General features: G+C 49.0%; 1 protein-coding gene across 1 annotated transcript; it reads left to right on the forward strand.

Annotated features, from left to right (window-relative positions):
• Positions 1–3,927: 3,927 nt before the first annotated feature.
• Positions 3,928–20,151, forward strand: ZNF16 (zinc finger protein 16; the record flags this gene model as incomplete). Its single annotated transcript, XM_082675299.1, has 3 exons — positions 3,928–4,161; positions 7,162–7,366; positions 17,927–20,151. 3 exons carry the CDS (start codon positions 3,928–3,930, stop codon positions 19,690–19,692), a joined length of 2,205 nt encoding a protein of 734 aa, XP_082531425.1. The 3' UTR covers positions 19,693–20,151.
• Positions 20,152–21,948: the final 1,797 nt, after the last annotated feature.

Raw genomic sequence — 21,948 nt, forward strand, 5'->3', positions numbered from 1 at the left:
AAGTTAGGCTTCAACATATGAATGTATGTTGGGAGGACACAAACATTCAGTCCATAACAACTAGTTTTGATTTCTTCTTCATTTTTTGCTTTTATCTAGTTTTATGTTTTGGTTTTGTTTTTTAGCAATCAACCATTTAACAGAAATTTTCAGGCTTCACTATATAGTTTGTCTTGTGAAAAGCAATTTTGGATAGTTTTTATGGCCCATTCTTATTTTCAGTTTTTTCCCCCTTTTTTTTCTTCTAAATTTATTAAATAACTTCTTCTCAATACATTTCTTAGTGGTCTATTATGTATTACAGTAAAAACACCACCATCTCATGAATTAGTTTAGAATTAAATGATTTTATTGCAAAGTTGATGAAAAACACTACTTTTCAGCCAATCTGAACTGTCACAGAAAAACAAAGGTAGATGTGCTGACACTGAGAGGGACAGCCAGTGGTCCTGAGGTGGTGACTTTCTAACCACCAGCCTACACCCCACCCCTGACCAGAACCTGAGGCCCACTGGAGATGGGGTTTGGGCAGAGGCCTGGTCAAAGGCTCTATGATCAACCATATTCTATTCAAACGTGCTTTTCAATGGACACATTATGGTGGGTTTTTGTCTTGGACATCTATCAGTTTTTTCCTCCTTAGTTTTCTGATGTTGCTGCCTGGTTTTGTGTTGACTGTGTTATTTTCCCCTGTGGTGGACATGCAGAGCCTGCTGGTTCTTCCTGACTGTCTTTGCATTCTCCCTGTCCTTTTCAGACGTGAAATTTTACCTGACACTTGCCCATCCAAGCAAAGGTGATGTTTCCAAGTGGCAATGCTGTGAGATGTAGCATGTGGGTCACAGGCAGAAGGGATACGTGCATCTTCAAGGTGTCACCTTGTCCTGTTCCCACTGGCTGAAATGGTGATTGAGCTCTGGGCAGGGTGGAGCCCTCAGGTAGAAGGGGCCTGTGCCCCTCCATCTTCAAGAGGACAGCCACCACGGCCATGTGGTCTATCACAGAAGACAGAAACAGCCCTCTGTCTCACTGAAGCCAATGTTAGTTTTGAGCCTCTTTACATCAGCTGAGCTTTATTCTAACTAATCCAGTACTTGATACCTGGCAGTAGGTAGGTGCTGAAACAGAACCTACTACATGTGCAGTTGGCTTAATGATCAGGCAGTGAGGGCAGAGGTGTTACAGGTAGAAAGCTGGTGACCCTTGCTATGCATGGAAAAGTATTTGGTATGACCCTTGCTTATGATGTATTAGGAGTAGACAACGTGTGACTAAAACTATAACCCTAGAGAAATTGTTTCAGAATTGTTTGGAATGTTGGCAAGTGTTGGTTACTTCTTGCCACTTTCAAAAGAGCCCCCCTAGAGAGACTCAGGCTGCAGGAAGGCAGATGGAGGCACAGGTGGAGGAGAGCAGAGATGGACAAGGGGAGTTTCCCTCTGCCTATGGCCTGTGATTTGTGCTGACCAAGTCTCGTAAGCAGGCCTGGCATTGCAGGTGGTCTCAAGGTACCTTGAGCTGGAGAGAGAGAGGAGGAGGGCAAGCATATAGAGGGAAATAAATAAAAGACAAGGGACCTCGGGCTTTAACCTGTGACTAGATGGGGCCTTTGCATGTGGAACTAAATGGAAGTATGCAGACAAGAAGCTGACCCAGGCTTCCAACTGTCAATGAGGAGGCCCCTGTAAATCTGGACAGTCCCAGCCAGGGCAGCCTATCACCTCCCTCCACAGGTGGGCAAGAGGATGGGTCATGGACAAGGAAGGCCCCCGGAGGGCCAAGTCAGACCTGATGAGGCCCAGGGCCCATAGAGCTCCTCCTGGAGTTGAGTCTGGGTACCGGGTGCTGTCCTGGAGCTCCTCCCTGCCAGGGAGAGGGGCTCCAGCACTCATGTGGAGTTGCCCACAGGAGACTCTGCACACCCTGCACAGAGATGAAGTCACTTACACGTGTGAAATAATTGCATTTAAAATACCTACCAGGGACTTCCCTGGTGGTGCAGTGGTTAAGAATACACCTGCCAATGCAGGGGACATGGGTTCGAGCCCTTGTCTGGGAAGATCCCACATGCCGCAGAGCAACTAAGCCCGTGCACCACAACTACTGAGCCTGTGCGCTAGAGCCCGCGAGCCCCAACTACTCAGCCCATGTGCCCAAACTACTGAAGCCTGCGTGCCTAGAGCCCTTGTTCCACAAGAGAAGCCACCGCAATGAGAAGCCCAAGCACCACAACGAAGAGTAACCCCCGCTGCTTGCCGCAACTAGAGAAAGCCCACGCGCAGCAACGAAGACCCAATGCAGACAAAATAAATAAATAAATTTATTTAGAAATATATATATAGAAATATATATATTTATATATTTATATATATGTATTTATATATATTATATATATGTTATATATATATATAAATATATATATATTTATATCTACAGGGACTTCCCTGGCAGTCCAGTGGTTAAGACTCCACGATTCCAATGCAGGGGGCGCAGGGTCGATCCCTGGTTGGGGAATAAGATCCCACATGCCACAGCGTGGCCAAAAGATTTTTTCTAATAAATAAATAAATATTAAAAAAGAAAATATCTACACAGTGTGCACAACAACCCCACATCAGACTTTTCTTCGGACCCAGCCAGCATAGTTTGGACACTGCTGTGTCTCCCATCCTCTTTCTCCACACTGCAACTTGGGTGTCAGGGGGCAGGCAACTTGCCCTTTAGTTATACGACCTGGTGGAGAGGCTGCACCTTGTCCAGAGGGACTCACCTGAGCTGCATCAGGGACGGGATGGGACTTGGGTTGTACTCTTGGCAAGGGCTGCATACTGCTACAGCAGGCGGCCACGTGGGAAGACTGGGAGAAGCAGCTTCTTATCCCTGTTATGTGTTCTGCTCTTCCCCTCCGAGTCAGCAAGCGGAAAATCCTCAGCCAAGGAACGCCGGTCCCTGATCACTGCATAGGGGAACCTGCCGTACAAACTTGAGTGCTCTTTGTTAATTCCCCAGTATTTCATAGTTTTTGTTGCTATTGTGGAAGATATTTCATTTTTTTTAATATTTGTTAATTTAGCTGCACCGGGTCTTAGTTGCGGCACTCGGGACCTTTTTTTAGTTGCGGCATGCGGAATCTAGTTCCCTGACCAGGGGTCGAAGCCGGGCCCCCTGCATTGAGAGCATGGAGTCTTAACCACTGGACCGCCAGGGAAGTCCCAAGACATTTCATTTTTGTTACATTATCTGATTGGTTATTGCTGGTTCGGAGAAATGCTCCTTTTTCTAACTTCTTAAGGATAAATGCTTTTGTCTTCTTTAATAAAGAAAAAGTATTTAAGGCGATATAGTCATATATATTTTTCTCCGAAAATATTCAGTGGATATTATATATTTTACACTTTACACTGGGTTCCGTAGGTGTGAGAATGAAGTGTTTTGCTTTTCATTGCTTTATAAATAGTCTGCAATTTTCCAGCTAGTATCATTTTTGATTCAAAGGTTATGTAGATAGCGTTTCGTAAACTCCAATAGTTAAAGAGTTTTGGGAGTCAACTTTTTATTATGTATTTCTATTCTAATTTTGGTAGTTTAAAATGCATACTTTAAAATATTTGTATTCTTTATGTCTAACTGTATAATCAATTTTTGTAAATGTTTCATGGACAGTCCCACTTAAGGAATTTGAGATTTTCCCATCTATCTGTCGAATCATTTACTGATTGAGGGATTCAGTTTCTTCCACGTGCATCATCATGTTTTTATCAAGCAAAACCTGTTCCGATTCTAGGTACCTGTGTATCTAAGTCCCTAGTTCTCCCTGCATTTATAATCGCTTGTCTTTTTTTAGGTAGTTGCCACCCTGGTTAGTTGCACGAACCGACTCTGATCGCGGGGCTCCCGGCGGCTCCTGGCACCTCGCGCTGGTCAAGTATGGATCCACCGAGTCGCTCGTCCTCCCGCGGTCTAGAGCGGCCACACTGGGCTGGGCTGGGCGGGTCCGCGAGCCGGAAGTCGGAGCGGGACTTCCGGGGTCCGCCTAAGGGCCGAGTGGCCTGGGACCCGCGGCCTTGCTCTGTTCCCGGAGCGAGTCCCGTAGTTGGCGATTGCCGTGGTGGCGTTTCGGCGTTGCTGACCGCGCTCCCTCGTCACTTCGATGCCGCCGCGGTGGGTGCCGGCCCCGGGAGGCCTAGGCTCGGTGCGCGGGGGTCCGTAAAGGGGCGTGGGCGGGTCACAGCCTTCGAGGGCCCCTCCCGGGAGGGCGTGCGAGGGGCGCCCTGCAGAGGGTGCGCGGCGGAGCCGAGCAACCCCTGACCTGGAGCCGGGCTGCGGGACCGCGTGGCGCGGCTGCTACAGTGCGACGGGCAAGTGTGCGCGAATAGTGTTCTGACGCGCGGGGTTGGGGCGGAGGAAGGGCCTCAGGAATTGGTGCGAACGTCGGAACTGTACGGAGCCGGGTGAGAAATGAATGGGGTTGTCGCTTGGCACCAGGTGTCCTGCCTGGAGGCCCAGTCGGTGGTGGATTCGCCCTCCAGGTGGAGAAGGGGCTCTGGGGATGGGGAGGAATTTATTCTCCCCCAAGGGAGTGGGACTGAGGCTGGGTCATGCCCATCCCGTGGACGCCTGCTATGGACAAGTGGCTGCTGGTCTTCACAGTTGTATCTTTGCTTAGCACCAGGTAGAGCCCTTAGCCAGGAGAATCAGCTTCCAAGCTCACTGGTGGAATCCAATTCCCGAGGTTGCTTTTTCCTTGCTGACTGTTCTTAGCTCTTGGAGGCCCCACTCCTTGCATATGACCCGTGCATCTGAGTCAGCAACGGCTCATGTGATTAGGTTGGGTCCACCAAGATAATCCAGGCCCGTAAACTTAATTTCCTCTGCAAAATCTCTTTCGCTGTGTAGTGTAGGTTCTAGGGATAGGATGTGGACATGGGTGAGGAGGAGCAGTCTGCTACCACTGATCAGTCTGTGTCCTCCTGGGCAAGATCCCACAAATACTGAAGTGAGAAAAACAAAATGTAAAATGAGCTTAGTTTTCGGGGCTTCCCTGGTGGCGCAGTGGTTAAGGATCTGCCTGCCAATGCAGGGGACACAGTTTCGAGCCCTGGTCTGGGAAGATCCCACATGCCGCGGAGCAACTAAGCCCGTGCGCCACAACTACTGAGCCTGCGCTCTAGAGCCTGCGAGCCACAACTACTGAAGCCTGGGCGCCTAGAGCCCATGCTCCGCAACGAGAGAAGCCACTGCAGTGAGAATCCCACACACCACAACAAAGAGTTGCCCCCGCTCACTGCAACGAGAGAAAGGGCGCGTGCAGCAACAAAGATCCAACTCAGCCCTAAATAAATAAATAAATAAAAATTTTAAAATGAGCTTAGTTTGGTACAATTTATAATAAAAAGGCAAAGAAAAAACACACGTATTTGTGTAAGCTTAGAGTAATCAGGAAGGACACATTGGAAACTGGGAAGGAGTAGTGTGGCTGGCTGGGAGATGTTTCACCTTAAGTCCTCTTTAACCTTTTGAATTTTGAGCCATATGACTGTGCCCCTATTCAGAAACAGTGATAATGACTTGAAGATTTTAAAATAAAATGAACTGAATAAATGTTACAAATGATTGACTCTTCCCTTGGAAGAAAGTGAAGGTTCGCCCCTTGGAAGCATCATCTTCTCTGTCTGCTGCTACATGGATGAGTGCCTTGAGTCAGTGCTTTCCCTGCTTTGAATCTTATGCACCATCCCTCTGAGTGCCCATGCCAGGTGAATCTTCCTAAGATGTTTCATTAGTTCTGTCTCCCAATGTAGAAATGTGGCTGATGTCTCACTTTCACCAGGCAGTCAAGACCTCTTATAGTCTGTCCCCCAGCAACTGTCTCTGAGCTCTGTTCACACCTCTGCCCCATCTCACCCTTGCTTTCTTCTACTTTTCCAGCCAGGCATGGCCTAAACCTTCTCTTCTCTGGGCCTGGTTAAATGCCCGCCTGCCACAGGCTCCACCCCTTCTCTGCTACCTGTGCCCAGAGCACTTGCCCATCTCACTGATGCATTTGCTATTATCTGTCTCCCCACTGAAACCCATGAGGGTGATGGTTACATTGTCCCTGGAATAGACGCTGGCATATAGTGGGTATTTTGGAAACACTGAAAGCGTGTGTCCCAAGAGGAGAAATTCAGTCCAAGGGTTGGCAGGCAGTGTCTACAATGGGCTTTTGCCTCATCTTCTCCACCCCTGAAGGGCAGACGGGTCACTGGTACCTGCTCATGGTACAATATGAATAAGGGGCAGAGGGATGTTGCCCCACTCCCAGATGGGCTGCTGGGCAGGGCATGGTGCATTTGCTCAGAGACAGGGTAGTGGGAGGGGTGGAGGAAATCAGTAACTTGGTCCATGTGGGGAACCCATCATGTGTCTGGGTGGGAATGTCCTGTCCCTTGCTCAGAGAGACCACTTAAACCTGGAGATGAGCCCAGGTTTGAGAGTCTTCACGGGATAAATGATGTTGATGCCTCAGGACTGGACAGATTAACCAAGGAAGTTGGTGTAGATACAGAAGTGAACCCTGGAGCACCAACGTGAAGAGGGAGATGAGGAGTCTGGGAGGGAGACACTGGTGCAGTGGGAGGACAGCCCAGGAGGTTGGGGATGGGAACACCCACTCTGGATGCTGCCAGGGGGACACAACTCAGGGCTGACCAATAGGGTGGCACTGTGATGATTTTGTGCATGTCTGCAGCTCAGGCTACCCCTGGCAGCCCAACCTTTGGAGTTGCTGTTCCCCCGTGAGTGGGTCCAGTGGTCCACCTTCAGGGCATTGTGTCAGGAACAAGCCCACCACAGCAGGCACAGGCTCCATGGGAGCTGCTTTCCTCTTATCAGGGAAAGCTTGGGCCCTTCCAGGTGGTGCCAACAAGGCACTGTGTGCTCACCTTGCTCTGTGGTCAGCATCTCACCATTTCCCACCTGTGGCCCTGGCTTGTGAGTCTGTGTCCTCGTGGCTGGCTCACCCTTCCCTTGGTTCCAAGATCAGGGAATGTGGCACCAATCACCAGGCCTTCCAGAGGTCTCAGGCTGCAGGGGTGAAGGAAGTGACCCCTACCTGGTGGGTGGGTGAACCCCTGGAGTTATCCCCTCTGCACACTCACCTGTGTCCTTGCTGGTCTCCAGGTCCCAGCCATGCCCAGCCTCAGAGTACGCCCTGAAGAGGCAGAAATGGAACCCTCAGTCCCTGGACCATCTCCTTGGACCCCCAGAACACAGGCCTGTGTGAGTGATGCTCCCGCTGTGACCCACCCTGGATCTGCACTTCATGGTCCCCTCTGCTGTGGTGACGCTGAGCCAGAAGCCACCCCCCCTCACCATCAGCAGCCAGGTACTGGGTGTGAGTTCCCCACTGATGCCCTTGTTCTGAGGAGACTTTGTCTACATCACCCTGCACTTACCTCAGGAGGTCTGTGTGTCACCATTAGGGGCAGAGTGCCTTGTGGACTTGAGGGGCCAAGGCTGGAGGTCAAGGGGCCAAGAGAGGAAATTGGCCTGGCACCTGGCTGCCCTGGTGCCCTGAGTGGGACACTGCTTTCCTCACCTGACATAGAGGGGTGTGACATGATGGTCACCAGCTGAGCCCTGCCTAACTTACTCACCAGGCTGGTGGTAGTCCGTGCCCTCAGGTCTCTGCCCTAATCCAAGCCTTGGCCCTGTTCCATTCACACTGCCCAGCTGCTCCCATCCCCGTCAGATACCAGAGAGTCCTTCCTGCACACCACTCACTAACTCACCTCTTCTGTGGACCTCTCAGCAGTGATCAGGATGGTTACTCACTGTTAGCTTTCCTTACTGGGATCTGATGGTGGCTGTTATACAAGAAGACACTCTTAACTACGTGGAACCTTTTGTCATACTCAGGACATCTGGGCAGAGTACCCTGTTCAGACCCTGTGTGGCCAGGGAAGGTTGGGCTAAGGGCAGAGATGGCACAAGGCAGTCCTAGGTGTGTTGGAGGGAGGAGATGGATAGAGGATGAAAAACATGACAGAGCCAAAGAAGTGGCCCTGAGGGACAAAGCCTGCTGCCAGATGGCCAGGGGTATACCAGGCAGAGAATGGTGAGTTAGGCCAGGATTCTTGCTCCAGGAAAAAAACAGATTGATGGTAGCTCATGTTTTAAAAACCATTTTGCTATAGAGCAAAATGGTGGAGTAGGCAGCTCCAAACACCCCTTTCTCCATGTAAATTATTTAAAAAAAAAAAAAAAAACAGGTAGAAGCCATCAGGACCAACTTTGTCAGAAATCTAGAAAACAGGTTTACACAACCAAACAAATGCTGAGTCAAGAAAAAGGCAACTTAACATGGAAAGCTTTACAAACACTCCCTGGTTCAGCAGCATATTGAAAGTGAGCAGCCTGTGTTCCCAGTGTGGGACCTGGTCCCTGGTTCCAGAAGGAGCAGAGCAGAACTTATTCAGAAATTATTTTCTTTGTTCTCACCTGTGTGAGGTTGGATAAAGAATGCAAAGTGTTTGTCCCTGTGTTGCCTAACTCAGAACTTACTCAGCAGAAAAGTGGTGGGCTCAAAAACACTGAAAGGTGAACTAAAATCCCACAGCCACTTGGGACATCAGTTAACAGTACAGTTGACCTCCTAAAGCCTAGGAGGGAAAGTTGGAGAAATGAGGGCATTCAAAAGCACCCTTGTATATCAGGGAATTTAGAAAGCCACGTACCTGCCCAGGATAGGATATATGCTAAGAAAAGACCTATGAAAAACAAAAAAAAAAGAAAGAAAGAAAAGGTCTATGAAGATTGTAGCATAACCTGTAGCTGATCTCCAAAATTAATGAAAGCAGGAAGCCACAGCAGAGTAATAGTGTTAGTGTCCCAGGGGAGCCAACCCACAAAGGCTGGGAGAGGTGTATTATTTTTATTTTACTGTTAGTGTTCAAGGAACTCTCCATTCAAACAGTAGCTGTACACAAGCTAAAGAAACAGAGACCTTGGTGACCACACATGACAAGGGATGCAGTCTTTGCAAAAGTAGTTTGGAAAGTGACTAAAAGAACGGATGACTGGAGCCTCCAACAATTAAGAGTAGCAAACCCTGGAGGCAGGAGAGACTGATTTACAGAGTTATCACAGTAAATATTCAAATGTCCAGTTTTTAACAAAAAATCATAAAGAATACAAATAAGCAGGAAAATATGGCTGGCCCATTCAAGGGAAAAAAATTAATTGGCGGAAGTGTCCCTGAAAAAGCACAGATACTTGACAGACTAAATCAGCTGTCTTAAAGGTACTCAAAGATCTGAAACAAACCATGGGCAAAGAGCTAAAAACTATGTATGAACAAAATGAGAAAATCAGTAGAGATAATTGTAAATATACAATTTATATTTTATTTATTATAAAAAGAAACAGAGTGTAAGTCCTAGAGCTGGGACTTCCCTGGTGGTCCAGTGGTTAAGACTCCACGCTTCCACTGCAGGGGGCATGGGTCCAATCCCTGGTCTCCCACATGCCACGTGGTGCAGCCAAAAATTTGAAAAAATGAAGTGCTAGATGTGAGAATTATAATAACTGAAATGAAGAGTTTGCTGGAGGGTTTCAACAGCAGATTTGAGCAGGCAATAGAATCGGTGAACTTAAAGATAGACAATTGAAGTTATCCAGTCTGAGGAACAGGAAGAAAAAAGGTTGAAGAAAAGTGAACAGAGCCTAACAGACTTGTGGGATACCATCAAAGGAACCAACACACATATGGGAGGCCAAGAAAGAAGGGAGAGAGAGAAAGGGGCAGAAAGAATATTTGAATAGTGGCCAAAACATCTTAAATGTCATGAAAGACATGAACCTACACATCCAAAAAGCTCAGCGAACTCTGACTAGGACAAATTCAAAGAGATCCACACCAAGACTCATTATAATCAAATTGTCGAAAGACTGAATCTTGAAGACAGCGAGAGAGAAGCAACCCGTCTTGTGTAAGGGATCCTCAATAAAATTAACAGCCAGTTTCTCATCAGAACCCTTGGAGGTTGGAAAGTAGTGGGATGACATATTTAAACTGCTGGGAGAATGAAACTGCCAACTAAGAATTCTACATCTGGCAAAATTACCTTTCATAGTGAAGGCAAAGTTAAGATATTCTCAGATAAACAAAAGCTGAGGGTGTTTATTACCAATAGACCTGCTCTGTAGGAAGTGTCAGAGGGAGGGACTTCGCTGGTGGCCCAGTGGTTAAGAATCCACCTTCCGGGGCTTCCCTGGTGGCTCAGTGGTTGAGAATCTGCCTGCCAATGCAGGGGACACGGGTTCGAGCCCTGGTCTGGGAAGATCCCACATGCCGCAGAGCAACTAGGCCCGTGAGCCACAACTACTGAGCCTGCGCGTCTGGGGCTTGTGCTCCGCAACAAGAGAGGCCTGTGCACCGCAATGAAGAGTAGCCCCTGCTCACCGCAACTAGAGAAAGCCCACGGACAGAAACGAAGACCCAACACAGCCAAAAATAAATAAATAAATAAATAAATAAATAAATAAATTTTAAAAAAAGAATCCACCTTCCAATGCACAGGATATGTGTTCAATCCCTGGTTGGGGAACTAAGATCCCACATGCCACGGGACAACTAAGCCCACATGCTCTGGAGCCCACGCGCCACAACTAGAGAGCCCACGCACTGCAACTACTGAGTCCACTTGCTCTGGAGCCTGCACACCCCAACTGGAGAGAAGCCCACATGCCACAACGAAAGATCCCATGTGCTGCAACTAAGACCTGATACAGCCAAATAAATAAATATTAAAAAAAAAAAAAAGAAGAAGTGTCAGAGGGGTTCTTACATATTAAGATAAAAGGAGGGCTTCCCTGGTGGTGCAGTGGTTGAGAGTCCGCCTACCGATGCAGGGGACACGGGTTCGTGCCCCGGTCTGGGAGGATCCCACATGCCGCGGAGCGGCTGGGCCCGTGAGCCATGGCCACTGAGCCTGCGCATCCGGAGCCTATGCTCCACAACGGGAGAGGCTGCAACAGTGAGAGGCCCGTGTACCGCCAAAAAAAAAAAAAAAGGATATTAGACAGGAACTGAGAGCCATACAAAGAACTAAAGAGGGCTTCCCTGGTGGCGCAGTGGTTGAGAGTCCGCCTGCCGATGCAGGGGACACGAGTTCGTGCCCTGGTCCGGGAAGATCCCACATGCCGCGGAGCGGCTAGGTCCGTGAGCCATGGCCACTGAGCCTGTGCGTCCGGAGCCTGTACTCCGCAACGGGAGAGGCCAAAACAGTGAGAGGCCCGCGTACCACAAAAAAAAAAAAAAAAAAAAAAAAGAACTAAAGAACTCTGGTAAAATTAACCACATAGGTAAGGGTAAAAGCTAGTATTATTGTATTTTTGGTTTATAAACCCACTTTTTATTTCCTATATCATTTAAAAGACAAATGCATAAAAATAATCACAAACCTATACTATTGAACATACAGCATATAAAGATACATTTGTGACAGCAACCTCATTAAGGTGGGAACATATCTGTATAGGAGCAGAGTTTTTGTATGCTGTTGTGGCTAAGTTGGTAACAGTTCAAACTCAGTGGCTCTATTCTGGGGATTTAATGTACAGCATGGTGACTATAGTTAATAATGTATACTTGGCAATTGCTAAGAGAGTAGATCTTAAAAGTTCTCACCACACAAACATACACACAAAATAGTAACTATGTGAGGTGATGGATGTGTTGACTAACCCTATGGTGGTCATCATTTTGCATATATACATGTATCAAATCATCCCATTGTACACCTTAAATTTACATGATGTTATATGGCAATTATATTTCAATAAAGCTGGGGGCAGGGGACCAAAAAAGCTGAGGGGGGTGGGAAACCAAACCAGATTGTTTTAGGATGTTAAGATATTAATTATAATCCCCATGATACCACTAACAAAATATCTTTAAAATATACACAAAAGGAATAAAAAAATGGTACACTACAAAAATTAAACTGAGGGACTTCCCTGGTGGCACAGTGGTTATGAATCCGCCTGCCAATGCAGGGGACATGGGTTCGTGCTCCGGTCCGGGAAGATCCCACATGCCGCGGAGCGGCTGGGCCCGTGAGCCATGGCCGCTGAGCCTACACGTCTGGAGCCTGTGCTTTGCAATGGAAGAGGCCACAACAGTGAGAGGCCCGCATACCGCAAACAAAAAAAAAGAAAAAAACTAACAAACATCCAGGACCAAGTGGCTTCACTGGTGAATTCTAACAAACATTTAAAGAAGGATTAACACTAAGTTTTCTCAAACTCCTCCAAACTATAGAAGAGAAAGGAAAGTCAAATAAAGACATCACAGGAAAAGAAAATTATATATTAAGACATTTTATGGCTATATATGCAAAACCCTCAACAAAATGCTAGCAAACTGAATCCAGCAGCACATTAAAATATTATATCCTGTGACCAAGTGAGATGTAACCCAGGAATACAAGAGTGGTTCAACATAAGAACTAATCAGTGTCATTTACTGCATTAATGGAATGAAGGAGAAAAGCTATAATCATCTCAATTGATGCAAAAAAATGTATTTGATAAAACCAAATACATTTTCACGATAAAAACACTGAGGGAACTCAGTACAAGGCAACATCCTCAACATGATAAAGGCATTCATGAAAAACCCATAGCTAACATCATATACATTTGTGAAAGATTAAAAGCTTTTCCCCAAAGATCAGGAAAATATGCCTGCTTTCACCTGTGCTATTCAGTATTGTACTGGAAGTTGTAACCAGAGCAATCAGGCAAGAAAAACAAATAAAAGTCATTCAGATTGGGAAAGAAGAAATAAAACTACCTCTGTTTGCCTAAGGCATGATCCTATATATAGAAAATACCAAAGAATCCATTAAAAAGCTGCTAGAGCTAATAAATGAATTCAGCAAAGTTGCAGGGTACAAGTCAACACACAAAATCAGTTGCGCTTCTGTACACCAACAATGTACAATCTGAAATGGAAATTAAAACAATTCATTTATAATAGCATCAAAAAGAAAAAAATCTACAAATAAATTTAAACAAGTGGGTGAAAGATGTGTTGGCTGAGAACTGCAGATCATCGCCAAAAGAAATTAAAGGATACCTGGGACTTGCCTGGTGATGCAGTGGTTAAGAATCTGCCTGCCAATGCAGGGAACACAGGCTCAAGCCCTGGTCCAGGAAGATCCCACATGCCACGGAGCAGCTAAACCCATGTGCCACAACTGCTGAGCCTGCGCTCTAGAGCCCACGAGCCACGACTGCTGAGCCCACATGCCACAACTACTGAAGCCTGCACACCTAGATCCCATGCTCTGCAACAAGAGGAGTCACTGCAATGAGAAGCCCATGCACTGCAACGAAGAGTAGTCCCCGCTCACCAAAACTAGAGAAAGCCCATGCACCGCGACTAGAGAAAGCCCACACACAGCAACAAAAACCCAATGCAGCTGTAAATAAATAAATTTATATATTTAAAAAAAAAAAAGAAAGGATACCTAAATAATTGAAAAGACATGCCATGTCCATGTTTCGGTCTTAATAGTGTTATGATGTCAGTGCTATCCAGAGCAACCTACAGATTCAATACAATCCCTGTCAAAATTCCAACAGCCTTTTTACAGAAATGGAAAAGTCAGTCCTCAAATTAATATGGAATTCAAGGGGCCCCAAATAACCAAAACAAGCTTGCAAAAGAACAAAGAGAACTCATTTTTCCCAGTTTCAAAACTTGCTACAAAGCTTCAGTAATCAAAACAGTTTGGTAGTGACGTAGGATAAGCATACAGAACAATGGAATAGAATTGAGAGTCTAGAAGTAAGCCCATATATCTGAGGCCAATTGATTTTCAACCAGTGTGTCAGGACCATTCAGTGAAGAGAGAGAACTCTGTTAAATAAATGATGCTGGGACAAGTGGATTTCCATGTGCAGAAGAGTGAACTTGGCTCCCTACCTCATGCCATATGCAAAAATTAACTCAGAATCATCCAACTACCAAATTCAGGAACTGAAATCATAAAACTGTTAGAAGAAAACATTACATTTTCATAACGTTGAGTTTGGCAGTGGATTCTTAGATACAACACCAAAAGCATGAACAACAAAAGAAAAAGGTAAATTGGACTTCATCAAAATTAAAGACTTCGAGGCATGAAAGGACATTATGAAAAAAGTGAAATGACATCCTACAGAATGTGAGAAGATCTTTGCAAATTGTATATCTGGCAAAGGTCTAGTACCCAGAATATATAAAGGACTCTTACAACTCAACAACAAAAGACAAACAGGCCACTCTTTAAGTGAGCAAGGGACTTGAATAAACATTTCTCCAAAGAAAATATACAAATGACCAACTAGTAAACAAAAAGATACTCAAATTCATCAGTGATTTGAGAAATGAAGTCAAAACCCGAGTAAGGGGCTTCCCTGGTGGCGCAGTGGTTGAGAGTCCGCCTGCCGATGCAGGGAACACGGGTTCGTGCCCCGATCCGGGAAGATCCCACATGCCGCGGAGTGGCTAGGCCCATGAGCCATGGACACTGAGCCTGCATGTCCGGAGTCTGTGCTCCGCAACGGGAGAGGCCGCAACAGTGAGAGGCCCGCATACCGCAAGAAAAAATAAATAAATAACCCGAGTAAGATTACCACTTCACACCCACTAGGATGGCTGTAATAATAAAGTAAATAATTAACAAGTGCTTTCAAGGATTTCGAGATACTGGAACCCTCATACATTGCTGGTGGGAATGTAAAATGGTGCAGCCACCCTGGAATGCAATTTGGCAGTTCCTTGAAAGTTTAAACATAGCATTACCATATGACCCAGCAATTCCACTGCTAGATATATGCGCCAAGAATTCAAGGCAGATACCCAAACAAGTACATGTACATCGTGTTCATAGCACTATTCACAATAGCCAAGAGGTGTAAACAGCCCAGACATCCATCACTGGATGAATGTATAAGCCAAATGTACTTTATCTACACCATGGAATGTTATTCAGTCAAAAAAGGGAGTGAAGCTCCCTCATTTACACCTGCTGCAGTGTGCCTCAAAAGTCACATAATGATATGATTTCATTCATATAAGATGTCAGGAGTAGGTAAATCCATGGAGACAAAATGCAGGTTTGTGGTTACCAGGAGCTGGGGGCCAGGAGATATGGAGATAAACTAGTGCATAGGGGCTTTGGGGTAATGGAAATGTCTTGGGACAAGATGAAGATGTTGATCACACAACATTGTAAGTGCGCTAAATGCCACTGAATTGCTCATTTCAAACAGTTAATTTTTGTCTGTCAATTTCACCTCAACAAACTATTAAGTAAAATGAAAACAGAGCCCCTGTGGGAGATGGGAGACTAACGGAGCCCCCACCCGAGTCTGTGGTGCCGCTGGGGTCTGTGTGGCAGACGGCAGGGTGAGCACTGGAGAGCCACAGCTCTGCCCCTCAACAGCCACAGCCACATGTGGCGCTCACAAGTGTGGCTTTGACAGGGGTACTTTTTCACAAACATGGAAGCAACTAATCATAAAGGTCTTTAGTGTCGTCTCTCAGGAAGTCTAACAGGTTTGCTGTGTGCTGGAAGGGCTCAGAGTCTTCACCCTTTTCTCCATTTGGTGTCACACTTGTGGGGGCAACACAGACAGTGCAAACAAGTGTATTTGTTTTCAAATCTTTTCCTTCACCATTAAACCCAATTTTTTAAAAAGATTTTTCTTAAGGGAAGCCATATTTCTATGACTTTATATTTCCTTTCAAAAGAGGAACTTTCATTATTTTTCCAATAGTTCTTATGTTGCAGAGGAGAATTGTATCCAGTTTAGCAAATCAAAAATGCCCTCTCATCATCCTCACCTCACTCGCTCTTGTTTCCTGTCTCAGTAAACTTCTTCCAGGTCGACAGTAGCTCTGGCTCAAAAACCAGTTCCTATTGCCACCGCTTCCTGAGCACAGTAATGACCTTACCTCAGTCAGGGTTCAGCAAGCCATGGCCTACAGGCCAGATCCAGCTAGCCAGTTGTTTGGGGCCTGCAAGCAAAGAACGGTTGAAGGTTTTTTAAGGATTATAACAAAGCAGACCATATGACAGAGACCGTGCAGCCACAAAGTCCAAGATGGTCCCTCTCTGACCCTTTATGGAAAAGCTCCGTCCCTTCCCCACACGCAACCAGGAGAGGGTGGAGCCCCCCGGATCAGTCATGGGGTGCAACAGGGGACATAGTGAGCCCTGTGTCATCCCATCCAGACCCTTGTTTCCTCCAGTGACCTCCCTGTCTGTCCTGCAGCCCTCACTGTGCCTCCCCCCACCACCGTCAGTCAGTCCAGCGGCCTGTGGACATTACCACAGGTGCCCAGGGGCTGGGGCTCTGGGAGAAGATGGTAGCCCGCGTGCAGCGAGTGATGACAGGCCTGCATGAGGGTCAGCAGGAAGGCGAAGCACGGTGCCTGCATCTGTGTGCTGGCCGCATGGCCAAGCTCCAAGGAGGGGGTCCTGGCAGAGACTCTATGCAGGGGCTTCCAGCTGGGCCGTGGGTCAGGTGACCAGAATGTGAATTGTCACCACCAGGCACATGGGCATGGTAGGCAAACAGGCTGAGCGTATGGCCAAGCTGGGTCTGCACTGAGATCCAAGCATAACAGAAGCCTCCAGTTGGGGTGGGGGAGACAGACTGCTATTGTGGTGGTAGATTGAAGTTCCAGGTGGGGAGAGGCAGTTGTCTTGAGCTGAGGGGTAGGTCAGAGGGCAGCAGGCCCAAGGAGGCTGGGGGTAGGGAGGGGACAGCCTGGGGACACAGAGCCCTGTTGGGGGCAGTGGTCAGAGAAGTCCTCTCCCGTGAGGTGATTGAGCCAAGACCAGCAGAAGGGAAGGGAAGGAGGGAGCATGAGGACCATCGGGGAGGGCAGACCCCAAGGGGAGCGGGTCCCTCCTGCTCAGGAGAAGCGGGAGCAGAGGGGGGAGGTTGTCAAAGTGCTCTTGTCACCAGACTGCTGTGGGCGGGAGGGGAAGGTGGGAGGCCAGGTTAGCTACTCCCCATCCAGGCAGGAGCAAAGGGTGGTTTGGCCTGGATGTCTCAGGTATAACGAGAGAGAGAGATCCAGTAGAGCAGAGTTTCCGTGTCCTTCAGGTGTGAAAAAGGGGGTGCCTCCCAATGTGACAAGCAGCCTTGTGCACGTCTCTGTCACGGAAGGATGGATGCAGCAGCTGAGCCCTGGTACCAGCTAACAAAGTGCAGTCACAGTGCAGGTGCCGAGAGGTACAGGTTGCTTTGGCAAATGGGGCACGGTTGCTGAAGCCTTCTCTGTCAAGTGGGATGGAGTCTGACATTCCAGAGTCATCACCATGCAGTCGGAGCCAGTTCTGCTTCCTTGAAGGGAACGGGCCCTGCACCTTCTGGCCTGGGCCCAGGCCCACACCTGTGAAGCCAGTGGTGGGCGCCCAGAGAATGAGAGCTGGGCCAAGCAGCCAACTCCAGGCTTGTGCATCTGGAACAGGAGGCAGGTAGAATGTCTAGCAATGCAACGTGCAGGGAGCTGTGTTTTCCTTGAACAGGTGGGAGGGTGAGTGCCTGGGTTTGGGACATGCTCTGAGGTAAAGCCAACAGGACCTGCTGATGGCCTGCTGTGGGTCAGGGGAAGGACAGCCAAGGGACTGCCTCGACTCAGGCCAGGATTTTGGGTGGCCTTAGTCGGGAGACTGCAGGTGCTTTCCTGAGATGTGGGGTCTGGGGGTCAGGTTAGGGTTGGTTTTCAGTTGCTGTGCAGCCTGGTCCCCTCAGCTCTGCCAGCCCCTCACAGTCCCCTCAAGAGACCTGGGACCACCACCCACCGTGGGTCCCATGCTCCCAGACTTGTCTGTGTTTCCCTGTTTCCTTCCATGTGACTTCTTGTTTGTCATTTCAGATTGGGACCCCAGGACTGAGGGCAAGGAGTTTCTTCAGAAGGAAGAAGCTTCTGAGGATTTGGAATCACAGGCAGAAACATCAGAAAACCACGCCAGTGATGTTTCCCAGACGCCTGAGCTTGGAGAACTCTGTGACGGTGCATTAGAAAGAGACTGGGAGGTCCCTGAGGATGAGAGAGAGGCACAGTCCCCCTGCTGGGAGGGGGACTTCACACCAGTGCAAGTGCTTCTCAGGAGCTCCTCAGGAGAGAAAGAGGTGGACTGTGACAAGGTCAAAAGAGGCTTCAGTCTGAGCCCAAGCCCAGTGGCACGTCAGGGAGCCCCTGCAGAAGAGAGGCCACATCCACACGACACGCATGGCCAGAGCTTCCCACGCAACATGGACCTAATCAGCTGTGAGGGGCTTCACGCAGCCGAAAGCCCGTTCATATGCAACGAGTGTGGGAACACCTTCCAAGGAGGCCCCGATCTTATTCAGCATCAGACAGCGCACACTGGACAGAAGTCCTTCATATGTAATGAGTGTGGAAGGCCCTTTAGCACACATTCAGACCTCCTCAGGCACCGGCTTACCCACCGCAGAGAGAAGCCACACGTGTGTACTGAGTGTGGAAAGGCCTTCAGCCAGAGCTCCAGCCTTAAAAAGCACCAGAAGTCCCATGTGAGCGAGAAGCCCTACGAATGCAGTGAGTGCGGGAAGGCCTTCAGGAGGACCTCCAACCTCATCCAGCATCAAAGAATCCACTCCGGGGAGAAGCCATACGTGTGCAACGCCTGCGGGAAGGCCTTCAGGCGGAGCTCCAACCTTATCAAACACCAGAGGGTCCACACAGGGGAGAAGCCCTTCGAGTGTGACGTGTGTGGGAAGGCCTTCAGCCAGAGCTCACACCTGAGGAAGCACCAGAGGGTCCACACCGGGGAGAGGCCTTATGCATGTAGCGAGTGCGGCAAACCCTTCAGCCGGGTGTCCAACCTCATTAAGCATCACAGGGTCCACACGGGGGAGAAGCCCTACAAGTGCAGTGACTGTGGGAAGGCCTTCAGCCAGAGCTCAAGCCTCATCCAGCACCGGAGAATCCACACTGGAGAGAAGCCTCACGTGTGCGGTGTGTGTGGGAAGGCCTTCAGCTACAGCTCAGTGCTCAGAAAGCACCAGATCATCCACACGGGAGAGAAGCCATATGAGTGCAGCATCTGTGGGAAGGCCTTCAGCCACAGCTCTGCGCTCATCCAGCACCAGGGTGTGCACACGGGCGACAAGCCCTATGAGTGTCGCGAGTGCGGGAAGACCTTCGGTCGCAGCTCCAACCTCATCCTGCACCAGCGAGTTCACACTGGAGAGAAGCCCTATGAATGTACTGAGTGTGGGAAAACCTTCAGCCAGAGCTCAACTCTCATTCAGCATCAGAGGATCCATAATGGGTTGAAACCCCACGAGTGTAACCAGTGCGGCAAAGCCTTCAACCGGAGCTCAAACCTCATCCACCACCAGAAAGTCCACACTGGAGAGAAGCCCTACGCGTGCATCGAGTGTGGGAAGGGCTTCAGCCAGAGCTCGCACCTCATTCAGCATCAGATCATCCACACCGGCGAGAGGCCCTATCAGTGCAGTGAGTGTGGGAAGTCCTTCAGCCAGCGCTCGGTCCTCATCCAGCACCAGAGGATTCACACTGGGGTGAAGCCCTATGACTGCACAGCTTGTGGGAAAGCCTTCAGCCAGCGGTCAAAGTTGGTCAAGCACCAGCTGGTTCACACCAGGGAGTGAAAAGAAACCGCATGAGGCTCCACCCCGACTCCCCTGGCAATGTCCCAGCCTCTCCCATCCCGAGACTTGAGCTGGGCTCTCTCATTCCCTCCACTCCACAGCCACTGCCCACAGAGGCCATTGTCCACAAACCAGAGACCCTCCTGTGAGACAGGCTCCCCGCCGTGTGAGACAGGCTCCTCCCCCAACTCCCCTGCCGTTGCTCCTACTGCGTGTGACCTCATTTCTTTTCAGTTTGCTTTTCCAGTTTGTTATCAGACTGCCGTATTTGTTAGAAGGGAAAAGATTATAGAGGCTGCATACTTAGGAAGAGAGTTTATTACTGTAACGGAACATAACCAAGGAAGTAGACTGACATTCAGTTTGAGATATGACCACAGCACTTCTTTTGTTTTGTCACTAGTCATAAGAACTGAGTTCGCTGTCAATGGCTACAGTTGGCATTCTGTTTACATAAAGTCAGGTCAAGAGTGTTTCAGGTCTGGTTGCTGTCACCCTCTCCCAGAGGTGGTGCATACTCATCACCACCAACTCCTCACCCCTCTCCCTCCCATCGCATAATGGGATTCCCCCACTGCCCCCTTTCCTTGGTGCCTGCCTGCAGTCTGAGGTCGTGTGTTCTCACTCTGCTGTGCCTCAGGCCCCCGTGGCCACTCAGGGCTGCAGCACAGTTAAATGTGAGGCTCTTTCCCAAGCTCCAGTCCTGGCCTCACCCACAGAGGTCCATTCTCTCCATGCCCCTCCTGTTCACCCCACAGGCTCCCAGGTCCATCATCAGACATTTATGGGGCACCTAGGTGCTCCTAGGAGGTGGGCCCTGGTCCCATAATCCCCAAGCTGGGGGAACTTGGCCCAGAAGCAACACCTCTACCACCAGGGAGGCCTTGACCTGGGGATGTTACGGGATGGATAGGTTGGGGTGGGGGGCACCTCCTGCATTGCTCCAGGAGAAAGGGTAGCAATGGGCAGGTATCATCAGGTTTGTACTTATGGTGGGAAGGTAAGGTCTTGGCTCCTATGTTATCAAGGAAGTAGAGGCAAGGCCAGCAGTGGCAGATGCGGAGGGAGAGGTGGGAGTTTGGAGAGAACAGTGTGGAAGGGTTGACTTGGATGCACAGGTGTGTCCCGTGGGCTTGGGCAGCATGGGCTGCCCACCCTCACCCCAGAGACCCTGCAAAAGCAGCTGGCACTGCTGCCCTGCAGAGGCATCTGTCACACCCTCCCCTCCACCTCAGCCCCTCCCCCAAGGCAACACCCCAGTGGGATGCAGCTTGGACGGCAGTCCTGCCCTGCCACCCTCCAGCTCCCCGCCCCGGTCTCTGCCTGACGAGACCTCGCACTCTCTCACTGTAGGGCAGCTCCTCATCCAGCCTGGATTTGATGACTCCCATTTTCAGTAAGTACGTGCTGGGCACTTGCTCTGTGCCATTCACAGTGGGGATACAGCAGGAAACAAGAAAGACAAAAATGCCTGCCGTCGAGGAGTTTGCATTCCAGCGGGGGAGAGAAAATTGTCTAACAGTTATGATTGGTGTGATGAAAAGTAAAGCAGGAAATGGGGTCTGGGTGTTTTGAGGGTCTCAGTCTTAAATGGGGGCAGAGAAGGCCTCAGTGAGACGTCGTGTGAGCTATGACCTGCAGCAAGTGAGAGAATGACCCAGGAAGGTGGGTTAGGGTTAGGGTTGGCAGCAGCAGGGGGCCTGTGGGCCAGGGGCACAGTGACGAAGAAAGAGCAGACAGGTGGGACCGTAGGCAGGCCCCACAGGCCTGCAGCTTCTACTCTGGGTGGAATGGCAAGATGTAGACGGCTTGGACCTGACGTGCATCTCAGGAGGATTGTCTGCTGTGTGGAGAAGAGGTTGGCGGGGCAAGCGTGTGCCCCTCTCTCTGTCACTGCCTTTTCAGCTCCTTTTCCCCTTCCCCGGCCTCCAAACCGCTAGTGAATCCCGAGGCCGAGGCCCAGGTGAGCAACAGCTGCCACCTCTGGGAGACAAAAGGTCCACAGGAAGGGGCTCCTCTGCTCCCTCAGCCCTGCAGGCGGCTGGGGAGAATTCACCTGATTTTGTGCCGTCTGCAGCCTGAGAAATTTTAATTTCAGGACGTCATGTTTTGAAAGAGGAATGGTCTTGAAAAGCAAATGTCCGTCAACCACCGCCTGTGTCTTCCCTTTTGACTTTCACGGTGTCCTTGGAAGTGTATTCCTTGGGGAGTAAGGGCTGAGTCTGTGAGATCCATAGGTAAAGTCACTGACCTCGG

Source organism: Grampus griseus, assembly GCF_964374135.1.
Source record: "Grampus griseus genome assembly, chromosome: 17".
NCBI lineage: Eukaryota > Metazoa > Chordata > Mammalia > Artiodactyla > Delphinidae > Grampus > Grampus griseus.